This window comes from Bos javanicus, chromosome 20 (assembly GCF_032452875.1).
Source record: "Bos javanicus breed banteng chromosome 20, ARS-OSU_banteng_1.0, whole genome shotgun sequence".
Taxonomy (NCBI): domain Eukaryota; kingdom Metazoa; phylum Chordata; class Mammalia; order Artiodactyla; family Bovidae; genus Bos; species Bos javanicus.
The window spans coordinates 33,356,719-33,381,255 of record NC_083887.1 but is presented as its reverse complement, the minus strand read 5'-3'; the positions used below and the strand labels follow the sequence as shown (position 1 = coordinate 33,381,255).

The following is a 24,537-nucleotide window of genomic DNA, read 5'->3' as shown; positions in this document are numbered from 1 at the left end:
TTTTCCTTCTTCTTTTCTTTAACATCGTATTTTTGAAATTCCAAACTCTACTCTAGATTTTTAATTTTCGCTTTCTGGTATTAGTTATCAATTTTGTACCTGTACTTTCTCTATAATTTTCGCAACCTTGTTTGTTTTTGTTTGTTCGTTCTTTCTCTCTTTCTTTTCCTTCTTCTTTTCTTTAACATCGTATTTTTGAAATTCCAAACTCTACTCTAGATTTTTAATTTTTGCTTTTATGTATTTGTTACCAATTTTGTACCTATAAGGACCCAATCTTCAGGACCCATTTTTCACTAGGGAGTGAGATTACTGGCTTGACTGCTCTCTCTCCCTTTGGACCCTCCTTTTTCTCCACCAGGTCGCCTGTGTCTCCTCCCTAACCCCTCTCTACTCTACCCAACTCTGTGAATTTCTGTGTGTTCCAGACGGTGGAGAACACTTAGGGAACTGATTACTGGCTGGATCTGTCTCCCTCCTTTTCATTCCCCCTTTTATCCTTCTGGCCACCTCTGTTACCTTCCTCCTTCTTCTCTTCTCTGTATAACCCCGTGAACATCTCTGAGTGGTCGAGTTGTGGAGTGCACATAAGGAAGTGACTACTGGCTAGCCCACTCTCTCCACTATTGATTCACCTCATCTCATTTGGGTCACCTCTAACTCCCTCCTCCCTCTTCTCTTCTCCATGTAACCCTGTGAACCTCTCTGAGTGACCCTCACTGTAGAGAAACTTATCATCTTTAATGTAGATGTTTTATCAATGGTGCTGTATAGAAGGAGAAGTTTTGAAACTACTGTAAAAATAAGACCGATAATCAGAAGCAGGAGACTTAAGTCCAAACCCTGACTCCAGGGAACTCCTGACTCCAAGGAACATTCATTGACAGGAGCTCATCAAATACCCCCATACCGACACTGAAACCAAGCACCACACAAGGGCCAACAAGTTCCAGGGCAAGACATACCAAGCAAATTCTCCAGCAACAAAGGAACACAGCCCTGAGCTTCAAGATACAGGCTGCCCAAAGTCACCCCAAAACTATAGACATCTCATAACTCATTACTGGACATTTCATTGCACTCCAGAGAGAAGAAATACAGCTCCACCCACCAGAACACCGACACAAGCTTCCCTAACCAGGAAACCTTGACAAGCCACCTGTACAAACCCACACACAGTGAGGAAACGCCACAATAAAGAGAACTCCACAAACTGCCAGAATACAGAAAGGACACCCCAAACTCAGCAATTTAAACAAGATGAAGAGACAGAGGAATACTCAGCAGATAAAGGAACAGGATAAATGCCCACCAAACCAAACAAAAGAGGAAGAGATAGGGAATCTACCTGATAAAGAATTCCGAATAATGATAGTGAAATTGATCCAAAATCTTGAAACTAAAATGGAATCACAGATAAATAGCCTGGAGACAAGGATTGAGAAGATGCAAGAAAGGTTTAACAAGGACCTAGAAGAAATAAAAAAGAGTCAATATATAATGAATAATGCAATAAGTGAAATTAAAAACACTCTGGAGGCAACAAATAGTAGAATAACAGAGGCAGAAGACAGGATTAGTGAATTAGAAGATAGAATGGTAGAAATAAATGAATCAGAGAGGATAAAAGAAAAACGAATTAAAAGAAACGAGGACAATCTCAGAGACCTCCAGGACAATATTAAACGCTACAACATTCGAATCATAGGGGTTCCAGAAGAAGAAGACAAAAAGAAAGACCATGAGAAAATACTTGAGGAGATAATAGTGGAAAACTTCCCTAAAATGGGGAAGGAAATAATCACCCAAGTCCAAGAAACCCAGAGAGTACCAAACAGGATAAGCCCAAGGAGAAACACCCCAAGACACGTATTAATCAAATTAACAAAGATCAAACACAAAGAACAAATATTAAAAGCAGCAAGGGAAAAACAACAAATAACACACAAGGGAATTCCCATAAGGATAACAGCTGATCTTTCAATAGAAACTCTTCAAGCCAGGAGGGAATGGCAAGACATACTTAAAATGATGAAAGAAAATAACCTACAGCCCAGATTATTGTACCCAGCAAGGATCTCATTCAAGTATGAAGGAGAAATCAAAAGCTTTTCAGACAAGCAAAAGCTGAGAGAATTCTGCACCACCAAACCAGCTCTCCAACAAATACTAAAGGATATTCTCTAGACAGGAAACACAAAAACGGTGTATAAACTCGAACCCAAAACAATAAAGTAAATGGCAACGGGAACATACTTATCAGTAATTACCTTAAATGTAAATGGGTTGAATGCCCCAACCAAAAGACAAAGACTGGCTGAATGGATACAAAAACAAGACCCCTACATATGTTGTCTACAAGAGACCCACCTCAAAACAGGGGACACATACAGACTGAAAGTGAAGGGCTGGAAAAAGATTTTCCATGCAAATAGGGACCAAAAAAAAGCAGGAGTAGCAATACTCATATCAGATAAAATAGACTTTAAAACAAAGGCTGTGAAAAGAGACAAAGAAGGTCACTACATAATGATCAAAGGATCAATCCAAGAAGAAGATATAACAATTATAAATATATATGCACCCAACACGGGAGCACCACAGTACATAAGACAAATGCTAACAAGTATGAAAGGAGAAATTAACAATAACACAATAATAGTGGGAGACTTTAATACCCCACTTACACCTATGGATAGATCAACTAAACAGAAAATTAACAAGGAAACACAAACTTTAAACGATACAATAGACCAGTTAGACCTAATTGATATCTATAGGTCATTTCATCCCAAAACAATGAATTTCACCTTTTTCTCAAGCGCACATGGAACCTTCTCCAGGATAGATCACATCCTGGGCCATAAAGCTAGCCTTGGTAAATTCAAAAAAATAGAAATCATTCCAAGCATTTTTTCTGACCACAATGCAGTAAGATTAGATCTCAATTACAGGAGAAAAACTATTAAAAATTCCAACATATGGAGGCTGAACAACACGCTGCTGAATAACCAACAAATCACAGAAGAAATCAAAAAAGAAATCAAAATTTGCATAGAAACGAATGAAAATGAAAACACAACAACCCAAAACCTGTGGGACACGGTAAAAGCAGTCTTAAGGGGAAAGTTCATAGCAATACAGGCACACCTCAAGAAACAAGAAAAAAGTCAAATAAATAACCTAACTCTACACCTAAAGCAACTAGAAAAGGAAGAAATGAAGAACCCCAGGGTTAGTAGAAGGAAAGAAATCTTAAAAATTAGAGCAGAAATAAATGCAAAAGAAACAAAAGAGACCATAGCAAAAATCAACAAAACCAAAAGCTGGTTCTTTGAAAGGATAAATAAAATTGACAAACCATTAGCCAGACTCATCAAGAAACAAAGGGAGAAAAATCAAATCAACAAAATTAGAAACGAAAATGGAGAGATCACAACAGACAACACAGAAATACAAAGGATCATAAGAGACTACTATCAACAATTATATGCCAATAAAATGGACAATGTGGAAGAAATGGACAAATTCTTAGAAAAGTACAACTTTCCAAAACTGGACCAGGAAGAAATAGAAAATCTTAACAGACCCATCGCAAGCATGGAAATTGAAACTGTAATCAAAAATCTTCCAGCAAACAAAAGCCCCGGTCCAGACGGCTTCACAGCTGAATTCTACCAAAAATTTAGAGAAGAGCTAACACCTATCCTGCTCAAACTCTTCCAGAAAATTGCAGAGTAAGGTAAACTTCCAAACTCATTCTATGAGGCCACCATCACCCTAATACCAAAACCTGACAAAGATCCCACAAAAAAAGAAAACTACAGGCCAATATCACTGATGAACATAGATGCAAAAATCCTTAACAAAATTCTAGCAATCAGAATCCAACAACACATTAAAAAGATCATACACCATGATCAAGTGGGCTTTATCCCAGGGATGCAAGGATTCTTCAATATCCGCAAATCAATCAATGTAATACACCACATTAACAAATTGAAAAATAAAAACCATATGATTATCTCAATAGATGCAGAGAAAGCCTTTGACAAAATTCAACATCCATTTATGATAAAAACTCTCCAGAAAGCAGGAATAGAAGGAACATACCTCAACATAATAAAAGCTATATATGACAAACCCACAGCAAACATTATCCTCAATGGTGAAAAATTGAAAGCATTTCCTCTAAAGTCAGGAACAAGACAAGGGTGCCCACTTTCACCATTACTATTCAACATAGTTTTGGAAGTTTTGGCCACAGCAATCAGAGCAGAAAAAGAAATAAAAGGAATCCAAATTGGAAAAGAAGAAGTAAAACTCTCACTATTTGCAGATGACATGATCCTCTACATAGAAAACCCTAAAGAGTCCACCAGAAAATTACTAGAAATAATCAAGGACTACAGTAAAGTTGCAGGATATAAAATCAACACACAGAAATCCCTTGCATTCCTATACACTAATAATGAGAAAACTGAAAGAGAAATTAAGGAAACAATTCCATTCACCATTGCAACGGAAAGAATAAAATACTTAGGAATATATCTACCTAAAGAAACTAAAGACCTATATATAGAAAACTATAAAACACTGGTGAAAGAAATCAAAGAGGACACTAATAGATGGAGAAATATACCATGTTCATGGATTGGAAGAATCAATATAGTGAAAATGAGTATACTACCCAAAGCAATTTATAGATTCAACGCAATCCCTATCAAGCTACCAACAGTATTCTTCACAGAGCTAGAACAAATAATTTCACAATTTGTATGGAAATACAAAAAACCTCGAATAGCCAAAGTGATCTTGAGAAAGAAGAATGGAACTGGAGGAATCAACCTACCTGACTTCAGGCTCTACTACAAAGCCACAGTTATCAAGACAGTATGGTACTGGCACAAAGACAGAAATATTGATCAGTGGAATAAAATAGAAAGCCCAGAGATAAATCCACGCACATATGGACACCTTATCTTCGACAAAGGAGGCAAGAATATACAATGGATTAAAGACAATCTCTTTAACAAGTGGTGCTGGGAAATCTGGTCAACCACTTGTAAAAGAATGAAACTGGACCACTTTCTAACACCATACACAAAAATAAACTCAAAATGGATTAAAGATCTAAACGTAAGACCAGAAACTATAAAACTCCTAGAGGAGAACGTAGGCAAAACACTCTCCGACATACATCACAGCAGGATCCTCTATGACCCACCTCCCAGAATATTGGAAATAAAAGCAAAAATAAACAAATGGGACCTAATTAACCTTAAAAGCTTCTGCACATCAAAGGAAACTATTAGCAAGGTGAAAAGACAGCCTTCAGAATGGGAGAAAATAATAGCAAATGAAGCAACCGACAAACAACTAATCTCAAAAATATACAAGCAACTCCTACAGCTCAACTCCAGAAAAATAAACGACCCAATCAAAAAATGGGCCAAAGAACTAAATAGACATTTCTCCAAAGAAGACATACAGATGGCTAACAAACACATGAAAAGATGCTCAACATCACTCATTATCAGAGAAATGCAAATCAAAACCACTATGAGGTACCATTTCACACCAGTCAGAATGGCTGCGATCCAAAAGTCTACAAATAATAAATGCTGGAGAGGGTGTGGAGAAAAGGGAACCCTCTTACACTGTTGGTGGGAATGCAAACTAGTACAGCCACTATGGAGAACAGTGTGGAGATTCCTTAAAAAACTGGAAATAGAACTGCCTTATGATCCAGCAACCCCACTGCTGGGCATACACACTGAGAAAACCAGAAGGGAAAGAGACACGTGTACCCCAATGTTCATCGCAGCACTGTTTATAATAGCCAAGACATGGAAGCAACCTAGATGTCCATCAGCAGATGAATGGATAAAGAAAGCTGTGGTACATATACACAATGGAGTATTACTCAGCCATTAAAAAGAATACATTTGAATCAGTTCTAATGAGGTGGATGAAACTGGAGCCTATTATACAGAGTGAAGTAAGCCAGAAGGAAAAACATAAATACAGTATACTAACACATATATATGGAATTTAGAAAGATGGTAACAATAACCCGGTGTACGAGACAGCAAAAGAGACACTGATGTATAGAACGGTCTTATGGACTCTGTGGGAGAGGGAGAGGGTGGGAAGATTTGGGAGAATGGCAATGAAACATGTAAAGTATCATGTGGGAAACGAGTTGCCAGTCCAGGTTCGATGCATGATGCTGGATGCTTGGGGCTGGTGCACTGGGACGGCCCAGAGGGATGGTATGGGGAGGGAGGAGGGAGGAGGGTTCGGGATGGGGAACACATGTATACCTGTGGCGGATTCATTTTGATGTTTGGCAAAACTAATACAATTATGTAAAGTTTAAAAATAAAATAAAATTGGGGAAAAAATAAATAAATAAATAAATAAAAAGGCTCTATCAGACCTTGGTAAGAAAAAGGGCACAAAAGCTCTTGGAAGAAAGAGCAATGAAAACTTATAAAATGAAAGTTAATGTAGCAGCTGATTTTGGAACTGAGATATAGTCAGTTCTCTGACAATGCCTGTGTTGAAAATGCAAATTTGTTACAATGAAATTGATGTATGAGGGGATACTTTTAGCGTATTCTGAATTTTGAGTTTGCTTATGTGCAGTTTTGTCTATGAGGGCAAAAAGGTGAACCAGACGAACTGAGCCTGAGGAAGACTTGCACATAACACCACAGACGTCATCAGCTGCCTCTGTTTACTGTGTGTGATGAGCTGCTCTCACCCAAATCCGGCATTACAGCTGTCTGTCGGATTTCAGATATCCCTCCTTCCCACCACCGTTTCATAATAGCTCATAAATTGCGCAGTTGAATTCAGGGGTTTTTTAAGGAAAATTTCCATCATTTTTTAGTAGTATTTATCTACTTACTGTTTTTAAAATTACTTTTGAAAATTAAATTCTTGTTTTTTTTTTTTAAACTGTATAATTGATGGGGTTGTTGAATATTGTACCACTCATCCCATTTTCCCCACAATCCCTGTGGTTTTTCCTGTATTCTCTTGTGCAAAAGTTGCATTTTAGCAGAGTTGACTTACCTTAAAGTGTAGTGATCCTTATCTAAAACATCTGTATCTCCTTTCTATTTTATTGTTACCATAACTTTCCTCAGTGATGGACTTAATAGTAATATAATATAAAATACCTTCTTAAACTATGTTTTCAGTTCTCATCATTATTTATCAAATTTTGGGTGTGTAGCATCAGAATCACATTTAGAATCTGTCTGAAATGACAGATTCAGTGATCCATCCCTGAAGACTGATTCATTGTTGTTGTTCAGTCACTAAGTCATGTCCAACTCTTTGCGACCCCATGGACTACAGCATGCCAGGCTTCCTGTCCTACACCATCTCATGGAGTTTGCTCAAATTCTTGTCCATTGAGTCCATGATGCTATCTAACCATCTCATCCTCTGCTGCCTCCTCCTTTTGCCTTCATCTTTCCCAACAACAGGGTGCTGGCCAATGAGTTGGCTCTTCGCATCAGGTGACCAAAGTATTGGAGCTTCAGTTTCAGAATCTGTCCTTCTAATGAACATTCAGGACTGATTTCCTTTATGACTGACTGGTTTGATATCCTGCAGTCCAAAGGACTCTCAACAGTCTTCTCCAATACCATAGTTCAAAAGCATCAATTCTTTGGTGTTCAGCTTTCTTTATGGTCCAACTCTCACATCCATACATGACTACTGGAAAAACCATAGCTTTGACTAGACGTACCTTTGTTGGCAAAGTAATGTCTCTGCTTTTTAATATGCTGTCTAGGTTGGTCATAGCTTTTCTTCCAAGGAGCAAATGTCTTTTAATTTCATGGCTACAGTCACCATCTGCAGTGATTTTGGAGCCCAAGAAAAGAAAGTCTCACTGTTTCCATTGTTTTCCCATCTATTTGCCATGAAGTAATGGGACCAGATGCCATGATCTTGAATGTTGAGTTTCAAGCCAGCTTTTTCATTCTCCTCTTTCATTTTCATCAAGAGGCTCTTTAGTTTTTCTTCACTTTCTGCCATAAGGGTGATGTCATCTGCGTATCTGAGGTTATTGATATTTTCTTGGGAATCTTGATTCCAGCTTGTGCTTCATCCAGCCTGGCATTTCAGATGATGTACTCTGTATATAAGTTAAATAAGCAGGGTGACAGTATACAGCCTTGATTTACTCCTTTTCAAATTTGGAACCAGTATGTTGTTCCATGTCCAGTTCTAATGGTTTCTTGTTGACCTGCAAACAGATTTCTCAGGAGGCACGTCAGGTGGTCTGGTATTCCCATGTCTTGAAGAACTTTCCACAATTTGTTGTGATCCACACAGTCAAAGGCTTTGGGATAGTCAATAAACAAAAGTAGATGTTTCTCTGGAATTGTCTTGCTTTCTCTATGATCCAACAGATGTTGGCAATTTGATCTCTGGTTCCTCTGCCTTTTTTGAATCCAGCTTGAACATCTGGAAGTTCTTGGTTCACATACGGTTGATGTCTGGCTTGGAGAATTTTGAGCATTACTTTGCTAGCATGTGAGATGAGTGCAATTGTGCGGTAGTTTGAACATTCTTTGGCATTGCCTCTCTTTGGGATTGGAATGAAAACTGACATTTTCCAGTCCTGTGGCCACTGCTAAGTTTTCCAAATTTGCTGGCATATTGAGTGCAGAACTGTCACAGCATCATCTTTTAGGATTTGAAATAGCTCAACTGGAATTCCATCACCTCCACTAGCTTTGTTCATAGTGATGCTTCCTAAGGCCCGCTTGACTTTTCATTCCAAAATGTCTGGCTCTAAGTGAGTGATAACACCATCCTGGTTATCTGGGTCATGAGGATCTTTTTTGTATAGTTCTTCTGTGTATTCTTACCACCTCTTCTTAATATCTTCAGCTTCTGTCAGTTCATACCATTTCTGTCCTTTATTGAGCCCATCTTTGCATGAAATGTTCCCTTGGTATCTCTAATTTTCTTTTTTTTTTATTTTTTTTTAATTTTTTTTTTTTTATCTCTAATTTTCTTGAAGACATCTCTAGTCTTTCCCTTTCTATTGTTTTCCTCTATTTCTTTGCATTGATCACTTAGGAAGGCTTTCTTATTTCTCCTTGTTATTCTTTGGAACTCTGCCCAAGATCTTACAAAAGAAACAAATTACTCAACTCCATTTCATAATCAAATTTTCTCTTCCCATATTTTCTCACTTTGCAGACAAAGGTCCATATAGTCAAAGCTATGGTTTTTCTAATAGCCATGTACAGATGTGAGAGTTGAACCATAAAGAAAGCTGAGAGGTGAAGAATTGCTGCTCTGTAACTGTGGTGCTGGAGAAGACTCTTGAGAGTCCCTTGGACTGCAGGATATCACACCAGTCAATCATAAAGAAAATCAGTCCTGAATGTTCATTGGAAGGACTGGTGCTGAAGCTGAAGCCCCAATACTTTGGTCACCTGCTGAGAAGAGCCGACTCATTGGAAAAAACCCTGATGCTGGGAAAGACTGAGGGCAGGAGGAGAAGGGGACAACAGAGGATGAGATGGTTGGATAACATCATTGACACAGTGCATATGAGTTTGAGCAAATTCTGGGAGATGGTGAAGGCCAGGGAAGGCTTGCCTGCTGCAGTTCATGGGGTAGCAAAGAGTGGGACATGACTGAGTGATTGAGCAACAACAGTATGTTCTCATCTTCTAAATGTACCAGATCCTATCTTCCCTTTGGTCTGTATCCTTTGAGGATGAAGATTTTGAAGAGCTGAGCCCCTGTAATGTTTGGGAACCCCAGTCTTGGAAATTGAAGTAGCCCTGTGTTGGCTATTACCCGAGAGCACTGGCCGTAGAGAAATAGGACTTGGGATACAATGTCCTGATCAAGCCTGGTTAGGAGTTGACTCTTGGGTGCATGGAGGGCCACGGCTCCATAGATTACCATGACGTCAGTTTTGCTCAGGCTCTTTTTCCCAGAGAAAATACCCTGAAAAGGAGAAAAGAGAGACATGAAAAATACGGCTGAAGGAGTTTCTTTTTTTTTTGAAGGAGTTTCTTTTCCTCTCATGATTTTTCCTAATCCTATGGGCCACTATGGGAGTTAAGAAATGGGACTGGGATTATTAAAATGAGTCTGAAGCTGATATGCTTGCTGATATAAATTTCAACACCCAGAATGGTGTGGTGGATCTACCAGGCTTTAATAGAGGTACTTGAGAGAGGGCTTGCATTCATTTTACTCATTCTTCCTCTTCTTTAGGGGAAGCAGTGTATGCAATGGAAACTGTCCATGAGGCCTGAGGAGCCAGAAGAGGGATAAAACTAGACACCCACAGAGCTCCTCAGGTCCTCCCAGGTCAGTATGAGTGACAGGAAATGGAGGAGACTTGTTATCTAGCTGGTCATTCTACAGGGCTTGGGCTCAGATGGTTCCAACCTGGAATAAAGACCAAGGATGGGAGCAAGTATGATATGGAGAAAGGATGTCCACGGATGGAGTCAGTGTCACTTGCCTTTGCAATGACCAAGGGGTTTGGAGGAGAAGGATATTCTTTTTACCTTACATCGATTCATGAAAAACTTTTCCCGATCTTGGAATGTTTTAAGAACTTTTAAGACAACTTCAAAGTGTTTCTCAGCACAGTATCCTAAGATAGATGTTATTCCCTAAAATCAGAAAAGACAGGGCATTTTGATGCATCAGGAACTCTAGGTGCTGGAGGTATAGGAGTCAACAGAACACACCAAACTCCTCATCCTCTTGAGTGTAAAACCAGGGGAAGTCACAAGGAAGTGACATAAAGTGAATACGCAAATCCAGTAAGCCTATAAATATATAGTATGTCAAATGGTGATAAGTGCTGTAAGAAAAGAAGAAAAAAGGGTAGCTTCTATAAGTTCGGGGAGTTGGCAATACAAATAGAGTAGCCAGACAAGTTGTCAATAAAAGGGTGACATGGAGAAGAGCCCCGAAATAAGCAAGACAGTGAGCTAATGGACTTCCTGGAAATGAGAGTTCCAAACAGAGAGAGTATGTGCTAAGGTCCTGAGGTCCACCAAGGAGGACAGATGGAACAAAGAAGTAAAAGATGAGGTCAGAGAGAAAGTGGGGGTTGGTCTGAGTAAGGTCTTTTAGGCCACACTCAATACTTTGGATTTTTAATCTTAGACCAGTGGGAAGCAAGTGGAGGTTTTCTTGAGCTGGAGTTGACTATCATTTCTACAGGATCACTCTCCTTCTGAAACTTTACCTTGAAAAGTGTAAGTGTTAGTTGCTTAGTCCTGTCTAACTCTGTGACCCCATGGACTATAGCCCTTTAGGTTCCTCTGTCCATGTGATTCCCCAGGCAAGAATACTGGAGTGGGCTTCCATTCCATTCTCCAGGGGATCTTCCTGACCCAGGGATTGGACCCAGCTCTCCTGCATTGCAGGCAGATGTTTTACTGTCTGAGCCACCAGGGAAGCCCAAGGTTAACTTCACCCTTAGGTGATTAAAATGTTGAAAGCTCCTGTTTCACACTCTGTGTTCATATTTCCCCCTTGCCCACATTCTTTCCACCTCACTTGCTTCAGGCTCACTTCACCACTGTACCTTCATGCCAGTTTGTTCATGAGTCCTGATTTGTTTCATTTGGTTGCATAACCCTGCTAGAGCCAGCATGAGAATCCAGGGACTAGACTTCTGTCATCAAGCTCTCAACCAGCACTGTTCTTAGATATCGGGTCTTACACTCTCTACCACCAGGAGATGCTTGGAAGAAATCTTTAAAGGCTGGTGGCCTGGTGTCTCTGTGTTCCTTGGTCATGGTGCCTTGGTTCCTTAGGTTCCTTTACATCCTAAGATGTAAACTTCTGTGACTTTCCATCTCCGGGTCCTCTCACCCCACAGTGCTCTGTGTTTCTCCTCTCCCGACCCATCTTCCTAACTTCTTAACTCCCTCCCCATCTTTCCAGCTCTGACCTATGTCCCACTGTCTTTCTGTCATGTGAGTCTGGAAAAATCTGACTCTCATACTTGTCTATCACCTATCCGTATACCCCATTTGTTGGATGCTTCCGGGAAAAAAAATGACACCCCTGAGAAAATTGCTGGAGTAGAAGATGATTTCAACTCTCCAAGGGGCCCTCAAATCTGCACACATATCCTATTTGTTTTCTTTAATCTATTTTCTCTCTCCAATTCCTCACAGTTGTAATTTCAGATCTTCTCTCCTGAAACTCCTTACTAAGCATTTTCTATGAAAAAAAACTTTGAGGAGTCTATTTTCCTTTATTTTATTTGGAGGAACTTGAGGGATGCAGGCAATGTGTTGTGGAGACAGGATTTGAATCCAGCTGGTCTGACACCAGAATCAGAGCCTAGGTGTCACCTGAGTGAGAGAGTCACTCTTAGGAGAAGGAAGGCCAGCTGATCGGTGAGACTTAGAGAGTTATGTGTTAACTCCTCACCAACCCAGAGGCCATTTGCTAAGTGATTTGAGTGTGCAGGATACACTGAAGAACTTGAAGCAAAGTTAAGTAAAAGAGGAATTTGAGAAGCTTGAGTGGATGTCACAAAGTTCATCTTCCTTCCAAGGCTTGTGAATTCCTCAGACTTTGAATGATGGCCATATGGTATGCTTGGATCTAAAATAAACTTAATTGTTTTCTAGCCCAGAGCAGAACTAAAAGGGCAACTAGAATGGAAATAATGGTGCTAGGAATAATGTCAATGAGAAATAATTGAAGGCTGAATATCTGAGATGGAAAAAAGAACTAATGACAATATAAAGTCAGTTTTAAAAGTTCAGTAAGTATAATGTTTTCCAGCTATTTACAATGGGGAAAGGACGCTAAACACCTGAGAATTTCTGAGACAGGTATATAAAAAGACAGACTAGGATCATTTATTTTTACTAGCTGGTCTTTATTCCTGGGTGGTTTCTTTTCTTAAACAGACATCGTCTTTTTCTTCACATATGCTCTCCAGCTTAGGCTAGGGTAGGGAATAGGCAAAAGCTCTTTGCAAAAGCTCTCCAGGTTATATTTTCTCTAGGAGGAAAACCAATGATACATACCCTTACTTTCGGCTTACACATTTAATGATTTTGGTACTTAGAATCATGCCCTTATGTTACAAAGCCAAGGTCAAAATATTTTTAAAATACTCTTGTTGAGTAGGAGTGACTGAAATTAATTTTTCACTATTTTCACAAATCTGATTAGATAATGAAGCACTGATTTTTAAATAGGGAAACCTCAACCTAAATGTCCATCAACAGATGAATGGATAAAGAAGATGTGGTACATATATATGATGGGATATTACTCAGCCATAAAAAGAAATGAAATTGGGTCATTTGTAGTGACATGGACGGACCTAGAGTCTGTCTACAGAGTAAAGTAAGTCAGAAAGAGAAAAACAAATATTGCATATATCTGGAATCTAGAAAAATGGTACAGAGGAACCTATTTGCAGAACAGAAATAGAAAACGCAGATGTAAAGAATATACTACCATGTGTAAAATACATAGTTAGTAGGAAGCTGCTGTGAAACAAACACAGGGAGCTCAGCCCGGGAAGAATGGTGGGTGAGAGGGAGCCTCAAGAAGGAGGGTATATATGTATACATATAGTTGATTCATGCTGTAGTACAGCAGAAAATAACATATTGTAAAGCAGTTAGACTCTAATAATAATAAAAAATAGGGAAGCCTCATTTTTCTGAAAAATTCTGTTGGACTATTTTGAATGTATGCGTGGATAATTCTGCGTGGATAATTCTGGATAAGTAAGCTATTAATGTAAGAACTGCCAGCAGTTTTCCAGAGGGAATTCACTATCATTGTCATGAGAGGAAATTGAGAGAAAGTGGTCCCACCTGTCGTTGGTCCCCCAGGTGGTGGGGAGCAGCCAGAAATTCCTTAATCTGTGAGCTGACAAAGTCCACATCTTGGCAGGATGCCAAGGTGGTTCCCAAGGCTTTCCAAAGAAATTTCTGGAAAACAAAGGACAAGCAACAGAATGTTAAAAGTTGGAAAGCAAGACTGATAAAAAGTAGAAAGAGTAAAAACAGTCATTCAAAAAAAAAGACATTGAGTTGACTCAGGACTGCTTCCTTATCAAGCGCTTTCGCGTATTGTCTCTTCTTCACAATGTTCCCTCCCCACAGGCTCTGTCCTCTGCCTGTGCTCTCCTGCGTTCCTCTGTGCTGTGTGCCCTGCCATCATAATAATACCTTTTATTACCTACTGTGATTTTTAATTTTCTTATTGTCTCTATGCTCAGAATTTCAGTTCTTGGTAGCAGAGGTTTTCACTGATTATCTATGTACAAATAAGTGTTAATAAGTTCTTATTGAATAAACATGCTAAATGAAAATTGGGTTATTTTGAAGACAATGTCATCTGATATTTTCAAACTTCACAGTATATTGACTTGGTTTATAGTTTAAGAGATTTAACAGTAGTTTTGAAAGTAACACCTTGGCTTCTCTACCATTACCTCTCTCCAGAAGTGCTGTCAGACTGGTGTTAGGAATGAAGCAGAAAAGTCACATAAGAACTTTCACATACACATGTGTCTTCGGTAATGAACACTGAGTAAATTGAGGAAGGAAAGCACCCAGTGGAGGAACGCTGGTGACAGAGCATGTCAGGAATCATTCTGTGGCTTCCACCCCCTCCAGAGGCGGTGAGAGTGTTGGATCCATTATGCCAGCCATACGCTGGGCACTTCTGTAGTGTCAGGATGGAGAAAAGGCAAGTAGAACAGGCACTGCTTCCTGTCATCTTTCATCGGAGGCCATGCAGAGTTATTGACTAGGGGCAAGGGACAGCCCTGCAGTAGCTTGTGTTTGAAAATCACAGCACATGCCTGGCTGTAAATAGGTGTATGAACATGCAGGTATACAAAGCAATTTAATACCAGACTGGCATCTTTTAATTTAGAATGTCCGTCTTGTTACAGAAAGGAGAGAAAAATGGCCAGTTGGAAGTCCACTCCAAAAACTCTGCAGAGCTCAAAGGATTGTAGCTCTTTGAGTGGTCATTAGTAATCAGAAAGGATCTATGGCACAGGAGGAATGGAAAATCTAGGCATAACAGATAAAGACAAATTAGCACATTCAGGAGAAATTGTACAGATTAATCTGATTTGGGATGGGAGGGGGCCATAAGGCTATAAAACAGGTGGAACAGAGTAAGAGTAGACTTGATCAGAGTAAGATTCTGATGAGGGAGCATCCACTCCATTCTCAGTTGTCTAGGCAAAAGATCCCCTGAGTGGGGCCAAAGCTGCTAGAGTCTATTTAGTTTCATCTTGGGAGAAGGGTAGGAAAGAGGTGGGAAAATCTTGTGCTGCAGGAATATTGATTTGAGGAAGGAGGAAAATATATTGTATTATAATATAGCTTCAGTGCCTCCCAGTACTGCTGACCTTTTGCTTATCTGCTGAATTTTGTCAGATTCAATGAATAGTGCATTCACACCTGGGGACTTGGTTAGGAATCCCAGAAATCAGAAAGCCCAAATTGGGGGAAAATTGTGGTTGATCATAAAATAGCCATAATCTTTCTATCTCATTTCTGTCCATGCTTCCCTGCTATGGGAGTTTGTGATTCCTATCAAGACAAGTCTGTTTCTCCATTCTTTGGATCTGGGCTTGCCTTGCAACTTGCTTTTGTCACTGGAATGTGGTAGAAGTGGTAGCATGCCCCCTTTGAGCTTAGACCTCAAGGATCTTGCATGCATCATTGCCACCACCATGAGAGCAAGCCCCTGATAGCCTGCTGCAGGATGAGGGACTGCAAGGAGCAGAAACAAGCTGTCCTAGACAAAATCATCCCAGACCAGCCAATCCCCAGTACACCCCAGTGAGGCTAGTTGAGATCAGAAGACTTCCCAATTGAGTCTAACCCAAACAGTCAACCTGCAAAATCCAAAGCTTTTTAGGTGCCCATTATTTTAAGCCACTAAGGATAGCTTGTCATGCTTTTAAAGCTACTTGGTACACTCCTAGTTTTCTGGTGTTAGGCATAACAGATGAGAGCCATTGAGGCAGCTCGTTGTTTGAATTGTTTTGTCTACTCACACCACCATTATCTTGAACTAATCTTGTGGGTTTGGGAGCCATTGGATGAACGGTATTACATAAGATGCAGAAGGCTGGTTTGTGTATAAGAAGATGAGGCATTGCTCACCAAATCTTCCTGATGGGTGTGTCTGTAGGCTGGGTAGGCCAATTTGGAGAATCAGTACTCTGTACCAAATTAGAGAGTCAATCAATGAGGGGAATTTTGAAAATTACATAGAAGAGTTGCAGGTTGCTAATAAAGAACTTGTGGAAAGAGACACTTAATCCTGGGAACACAATGATTTAGGAAACGTTTTTTTCCAGGGAAAAGTTTAGGATTTGAAAATGATGTAAGAGAGTTGTAGGTTGATAATAAAGGATTTGTGGGAAGAAACACTCAATACTGGGAACACTTAATAACTGAGCAAATGTCTTTCCAGGGGGGAATAAATTTTGGAATGATATAACCACAGTGATAACTACAATCTACTTTTTATTGAACACATGCCATGTGCCAGACACTTTACTAGGGTCTTTATATACTTTATCTCATCAAACCCTTATAAAAATACAATCCTCAGAGAGAGATAAAAATTTCCATCTTATTGGTGAGTATACTGAGGCTCTGAAAAGGTTAAAAATTTTACTAAAAGCTGCATTAGTAGTTAAGTAGTGGAAGCTGAATTCAAACTCCATTTGGAATGGATGGTTACAGTGTGGAGGGTTTGGTAGAGGTCATGTGTAGAGAGAGGAATGAAAATTGGTAAATTTGTAAAAATGTAAATTTGAGCGTTCTGTTTTTTTTTTTTTCAATTAAAAAAAAAAAAGATAGATTATTTCCCGCAGCCAGCCTCACATGAGTGGCCCAGTGGAATGCAAACCAAGGCATAAACTGGCATTAAACCAGTGCTATGGTTAAGAGGCTGCTATTTGCTCTCGAGTAATTTTTTTTTTCCTTCTCTAGAACAGAACCTCCAAATTTTGGTCAGGCATGTATTTATCTTAAAGGCACTATACTCAGCAGTTTTCCTTGCAGATAGGCTGTGGCCCTGTAACTTTGGGTCAAATAAAGGTAAATAGAAGGGAGCATTTTTCTAACCACTTCTTCCTCCTTTGCATTGCAGTGCAGACAAGCTGGAACTTGCACCACAATTTTTGGTCATAAATTAGAAGGTATGGTCTCTGAGCTGAAAAACCAACCTTCTCAACAGAGGTGTTGCTGTAACTGTCCATTTGCTGGTTGAAATCACGAGTCAGTTGAATGGTCCAGGCTACATCACTGATCTTCCATAACGATTCTTTGAGCAACTGTTGTAGGAGGTGAAAATCAGATATGAATGTGACTGTTTAATGTGTTTTCTTGCTACTTTTCTGTTACAATATATTCTAGAAGTATAAAATGTATACTATATGGGATTATTCCTTTTCCCATAAAAACTTGATTACTTTGAAACTTTTCTTCTTATTTTAGAAGACATACTCCGTATTGTTCTGAATTTCCAGTAAGAATCAGATCCACAGGAAGTGGAAGTTAACTTCATGTAAGTGCCTTCTGTTTTCCTTTTAAATAAAAATTGCCAAAAGACTTACAATAGAAACTCATCCAATCTGAAACTTAAATTGAAGTTAACATTTTTCAAGGTTTCAGTAGATTTGGAAAAACTCCACTTGTCAAAGTTAGTTTGCTTTATTATTTACTAAGAAAAAGGGACATTTTTGGAATAGTGAGTTAAAGGCCTTGAAGAACCAATTAGATATACAAGCACAAGTTGCCAACTTCAACTGGAGTAATGAAATATTCCTCATTTCATCAATTATTTTGAGCTAGGGCCACAATCAGTCATCTGAACCCATGTCTTTCTTCATTGAACCATATATGAAGAGGTGTTTTTGTCCTTTTGGAGGACAAAATCCATGCAATATCTAAAATCTATGATTTCTCCTGCATTTTCTCTATCTTAATCTTAGACAGAACACAGTGTCAAAACCATTGAAAAAGTTTGTGAACATGTTTTCTTAATAAGAATTCATTCAATGGATCTTTTGAAAAGTAAAAATTGTACAACCTTGGCATTATAAGGGAAGAAAGCAAATGTAGACAGTTTTGGAAAAAGAAGCCAAGAAGTATACTCAAGATTGGAGGAAGGGAAAGTAATGTTCTCAAGGCTTCAAGAACATTCCTTCCTAGTAAGAACAGTTATTTTAAAATGGTAAGTGGGGAAATAAGGTAGAAATTATGATAGAGGGAGGGAGGGAGAGATAGAAGAAGCATGAATATAGGAGGAAGATAGATTCTAGACTTAAGGAACAGGAAGAATAGAGCTGTTGCTTTCAAACCTCATATTGGATAAGACTCATTTGTGAGCGTCATCAAGACCTGTAAGCTGTCAGGTACCCCCTCTTGGAGATTCTGATTCTAGAAGGGGGGTTTTAGGGGTAGAGGTGCTGTGGAGACATCACTGAAATATTACATTTTATAGAAATTATAGTTCACATGAAAAGATGCTCAGCGTTGCTAATTATTAGAGGAACACAAATCAACTCTAAATGTCCATAAACAGAGAAATGGATAAAAAAGCTATGGTACATATATACTGTGGAATATTACACAGCCATAAAAAGGAATGAAATAATGCCATTTGTAGCAACATGATGGATCTAGAGATTATCATACTAAGTAAGTCAGAGAAAGATAAATATCATATGATATCACTCTTATGTAAGATATAATTTTTTTAAAAAGATGCAAATGAATTTATTTATAAAACAGAAGTAAACATAGATATCAAAAACAAACTTATGGTTACCAAAGGGAAACATGAGAAGGGGAGGGATAAATCAGGAGCTTGGGATGAACACAAACATGTCTACTATATAAGATAGATAGCCAACATGGGGGCTTCCTAGTGGTGCTAATGGTAAAGGACCCGCTCACCGATGCAGGAGATGTAAAATATGTGGGTTTGATTCCTGGGCTAGGAAGACCCCCTGGAGGAGGGCACGGCAACCCAATCCAGTATTCTTGCCTAAAAAATCCCATGGACAGAAAAGCCTGGCAGGCTATAGTCCATAGGGTCACAAAGAGTTGGACACTACTGAGGTGACTTAGCACAACTAACAAGGGCCTACAGTATAACACAGGGAACTCTTCCCAATATTCTGTGATAACTTATATGAAAAAATAATCTAAAAATGAATGAATATATATATGTATAATTGAGTCATTTTGCTGTATGCTTGAAACTAAGACAATATTGTCAATCAGCTTTACTCCAATAAAACTAAAATACTAAAAAAATCTAGTAAATTTTATAATCAAAATCCTAAAAAGTTATTTGACAGGTCCTTTTTAAAATATAAATTTAAAAATCATTATAAATACCCTTAGCTTACTTTTAAAAATACACCTTTTCTGTAATACATAGTAATAAATACATCCCCTCAAAACTGCCCCCAAACGAAAACAAACTACAATGAGGTACTACCTCATTAGATTAGTATGATTAGAATGGTCATCTTTAAAAAGTCTACAAATAACAAATGCTAGGGAGGGTGTGGAGAAAAGGGAACCTTCTTACATTCTTGGTGAGAATGTAAGTTGGTAGGGCCCCTGTGGAAAACAGTATGGAGGGTCCTCAGAAAATAAAAAAATAGAATTGCTATATGATACAGCAAGCCTGCTCCTGAACAAAACTATAATGCCAAAAGATACATGCAGCTCTATGTTCATAGCAGCACCATTCACAATAGCCAAGACACAGAAGTAATCTAAGTGTCCATAAATACACGAATGGATAAAGAAGATGTGGGACATATGTACAATGAAATACTACTCAGCTATAACAAAAAACAAAATAATGCCATTTACAGCAAGATGGATGCAAGTAGAGACTATCATACTAAGTGAAGTAAATCAGAAAAAGACAAATATCATATGGTATCACTTATATGTGAAATCTAAACTATGACACAAGAGAACCTATTTATGAAATAGATACAGACTCTTGGACATGGAGACCAGACTGGTGGTTGCCAAGGGGGACAGGGAGAGGGAAAGGATGGAGTGGGAGGTTGGAAGTAGCAAATGTAAGCTTTTATATATAGAGTGGATAAACAACAAGGTCCTACTGTATAGCACAGAGAACTATATTTAATATCCTATGATTAACCATAATGAAGAATGTATATGTATATATATAGATATGTATAACAGAATCACTTTGCTGTACAGCAGCAAATCAATAAATTCAATTAAAAAATAAAGAAGCCATAGTTAATTTCTATATAGGTGGTTTATGCACTGAAACTCTGTTGGATTAAAAGCTTCCTGGCTGTGGGCTCCTTGATCTTCTGTAGACTCCTAAAACCAATGTGCTGTTTGTAACGCTAATGTCCAAGTCCTATGTGCAAGTCCTATCTTATAGTTTTGGGGATTTGACATTATGGCACTGTTGGCTGTCAAAGTCCAAAAAGTTATGGATGAGAGTAAGATTCTTTTCTGGAGAAGGGGTGCAATATGGTCTTTTGGTGTTTAGACATCAAGAAAAAGATAATGAGAAGCAGATATAGGAGGAAATAGAGTTGTATTTAGGAGCAAAGAAGTAGAAATTATGTTAATTTCTATTTCTCTATATGAATGATGAAAGAATGCAATTGGAAGGAGAGGAGAAAACTTGAAAATTAGAGAAGATTTAAGAAAGAGGGAGAAAAATATTAGTATGTGAAATCTTCAAAACTGTCCTAGATTCTGAACCAAATTGAAGACTAAAGATAGTTGTTCAAATTATGGTAATTTAAAGAGTACAGTGTTGACACGATCACATCTAATAGTCTAACAATTTTCTCAAGAAAAGAAATGCTGTTTCCTGCCCTTGGGAATTTAATTCTTTCTGATCAAGGTGAGTAATTTTAGGTGGTTTCATCACCCCATCATCAACAGTTGGTCTGGGAGCCATCTTTACCTGAAGCAGCATGGTCTCCCACAGCACGATACTACTGTTCTTTCCTAGAAACAGAAATTGATGCAATAAGGGCAAAAAAAAAAAAAAAAAAATCAAGATGTACTTCTCCCTTGCCAGGTTCCCACTGGATGCTAGTGTTCCATTTTCAATTTTCTCCCTACACAGGATGGTTATTTAAGATTAAAATTACTATGTTAGCAATCTTAAATTGCTAGTTCATGGTAAAAATCCAGGCTTTTTGCCAATTTCAACAGTACTTACTGAATGATAGTATTTTAATATTCTAGCATAGATGAATAGTAACATTTTAGAATACTACCAAAAGAAGACTTCTCTAAATACAAGAAAAAGACCAGACCACAAGTAAAAGTTCTTGCTAAGTATGTAACCCACCTGGCCTTATTACAGTATAAGTATTTGGTAGAGAAATGGAACCTGAGGAGTCTAAGACAAAACAGAGCTGTCCACCTTGCATATCAAGTTCACTGTCCTTATTGTCTAGCATGAACACTCATGGCTTAAGACACAGAAGGGATGCCTTGTTCTTCGTGCTCTTGCCTCCTTGAATAAGACCTGATCCCATGCACTTGTACCTTCCAAAGGCTGTAGGAGTTCAGGTATGCGTGTTTTCCACAGCTCTACTAAGTTTGGGTGAATTATCTCAGGCAATATCTTCAAAAGTCCTATTGCACCAGCCCCACGCAATTTCCCCACACTAGCGAGCATAGATATTACCTGGAGGATGGAAGAAAAATTACTGATCAACTCAGGGGTATTTAAAGGGCTCACCGACATTTTCCTTTTAATCATTGTTCTGGATTCCCTAGAATCCTTCATTAGATAATCTTTTAACAGACCATCACAGACTATTCTAGAGTAAAGCTAATACTTAGACATCCATCTGTCCAATTTTTTTCTGCAGATAAAAGTGAAAAAGTGTATGGAAGGCATCAACTGAAAATAAATGAAATGTACTAACAGATCTATCTGTGAATTAAATAAGGGCACGTGGAGATACAACTGGAGTAAATGACGAATATGTGGCCAAAAGGAGAGAGAGAGAAATCTGAACAACAGATATGCAATTTGCTTGAATCATTCTCATGGATCAGATTCAGTTTACGCTTATTAAAAAATCATAAATGAAGTTTTAGGAAACATTTCAGAGTTAGGAGATAATCTTGCCAGGAATAAATTTTCATGAGTGTCATTAATATAGCAGAACATTTATTATGCCGTTTTAGTGTTTCTTTTGGTTTGGAGTATCTTTGTCGCTTTTACTATCATTTATTTGGAACTGGAAATATCTGCATTGGTTTAAATTGATCCCGCCTTGATTTTTCATAACTCACTCACCAGAAGTCTGGCTAGTAGCTGTTGTGGTGAAGGAAGTTTCACTAGAAAGAGAAAGCAATTTTCATTACTGTTATGGGGACTAGAAAAATTCAGATTGGGGTTGGGTGTATGAGTGAAGCCCTGTAGCCCTTCAGGAAACGAGTCTCATAAGAGAAAAGTTTTGCTTTGTTTTTGAATGTACAAACCAGCTCCTGTAGAGATGACAAGTGCTGTTGATTCTTCGGCATTCTTCTTCTTTCTTTCCTCTGCCATAAACAGAATCCTGATGATATTAAACAGGTATTTCAGCGTTCCTGTATATTCTGCAGGTACCACGAAAGTCAGGATTCTGGGCCATAGCACCTGTGGAAAACGAAGGCAAAATGAAAGTGCTGCTTGTTCTTTTCCATTATTCCTCCCTGGTCCTCACTGTGTGTTTCCCTCTAGTTTAGAAAACTTCCTCTCATTTGTTATTATTTTGCTCTTTGGGCCAAATCAAAATGAAATCATGAAATCTGTCTCTGCTGAGCACATTCATTTTCAGGCGCTACTGGCCATGAGTGTTTCTCCATGGGGTTGCTGCTGGAATCTGGGACAGGACAAGTCTTCACTGTGGGTCACTGCAGGAAGCGCCAGGCTCCGCTCACCAAGTGCCCTTAAGCCCCTCGTCAATATGACAACCAAAAATGCCCCATATATTTCTCCAAACTCCAAGACTGGAGTGGAACTCTCCAAAGTGAGAACGATTGGGAATGGATAGCGAATGGACTGTGTTTGCCGTCTGTGCTCCAGGTGCTAACTTCTGTAGTCTGTGTGTTTCACATCCCTTGGAAAACTTGAATATGGTTCATGTCCTAATGGAAACCTAGGTATCGACTTGGACTCTGCCTTTTGTCTTGCCATCTGCATTTAATCACCAGCATGCTGAGTTGCTTCAGTCGTGTCGGACTGTTTTTGACCCCATGGACTGTAGCCTGCCAGGCTCCTCTGTCCATAGAATTCTCTTGGCAAGAATACTGGAGTGGGTTGCCATGCCTTCCTCCAAGAGATCTTCCTGATCCAGGAATAGAATTCAAGTCTCTTATATCTCTTGGATTGGTAGGTGGGTTCTTTACCACTAGTGCCACCTGGGAAACCCCATTGAATCACCAAGCCTAGATCTTTTTTTCATTATAAGATTTTTCATGCCCTTGCGTATTTCCCTTCCTAATTTTATGACCCATATCCAGTCTCTATATCCATCATAGAGACTGGATATGGGTCTCATCTTATATATAGTCTCTGTGCTTAGACTACTCATGTCAATTCTTATATATATATAAGAATATATATATATAAGAATATATATAAGAATATAATATATATATATATAATCTCATCTTATATATAGTCTCTGTGCTTAGACTACTCATGTCAATTCACCGACTTCCTATAGTTATCAAATGTTTCAGTTCAGTTCAGTCGCTCAGTCGTGTCTGACTCTTTGCGACCCCATGAATCTCAGCACGCCAGGCCTCCCTGTCCATCACCAACTCCTGGAGTTCACTCAGACTCACGTCCATCGAGTCAGTGATGCCATCCAGCCATCTCATCCTCTGTTGTCCCCTTCTCCTCTTGCCCCCAATCCCTCCCAGCATCAGAGTCTTTTCCAATGAGTCAACTCTTCACATGAGGTAGCTAAAGTACTGGAGTTTCAGCTTTAGCATCAGTCCTTCCAAAGAAATCCTAGGGCTGATCTCCTTCAGAATGGACTGGTTGGATCTCCTTGCAGTCCAAGGGACTCTCAAGAGTCTTCTCCAACACCACAGTTCAAATGTTTCGCTCTTGCTTAAAATTTCCAGTGGCTCATCAAGGACAAGGTAGGAATTTAGCATTTCAGATCCTTTATGATTCTGGCTCTAGACTACTTTTTCATCATTTACTACTAGATCAGAAATTCCCCAAACTTTAATATGCATCAGAAATGTTGGAACTTATTTGCATGCTGATTCATGGGCTCCACGCCCAGATATGCTGACTCATTTAGGTCTGGCATGTGACCTGGAAATCTGCATTTTAAATAAATATTGCAGGTAATCTACAATCACACCTTAAAATACCATCCTAGATAAAGCCTCTGATTCACTTAAATTGGTCTGTAGATTGTCTTCTGGCTGTGCCATGTATTTCTGGCCATTA

General features: G+C 38.8%; 1 protein-coding gene across 7 annotated transcripts in view; it reads right to left on the bottom strand.

Moving 5' to 3' along the window:
- The window catches only part of MROH2B (maestro heat like repeat family member 2B), an 83,014-nt gene that overhangs the window by 36,039 nt on the left and 22,438 nt on the right, over positions 1-24,537 (bottom strand). For all 7 annotated transcript variants that reach the window (XR_009731790.1, XR_009731789.1, XM_061393637.1 and 4 more), the window contains 8 exons: positions 22,566-22,722; positions 22,381-22,421; positions 21,618-21,759; positions 21,025-21,068; positions 17,264-17,371; positions 13,872-13,988; positions 10,569-10,676; positions 9,844-9,996 (listed from right to left, as the gene is read on the bottom strand). Coding sequence is in view for 5 of the 7 variants with exons in the window: in XM_061393637.1 (XP_061249621.1) it covers positions 9,844-9,996; positions 10,569-10,676; positions 13,872-13,988; positions 17,264-17,371; positions 21,025-21,068; positions 21,618-21,759; positions 22,381-22,421; positions 22,566-22,722 (870 nt within the window). In the remaining 2 variants the exon portion in view is untranslated. The remainder of the gene's footprint in view (positions 1-9,843; positions 9,997-10,568; positions 10,677-13,871; positions 13,989-17,263; positions 17,372-21,024; positions 21,069-21,617; positions 21,760-22,380; positions 22,422-22,565; positions 22,723-24,537) is intronic.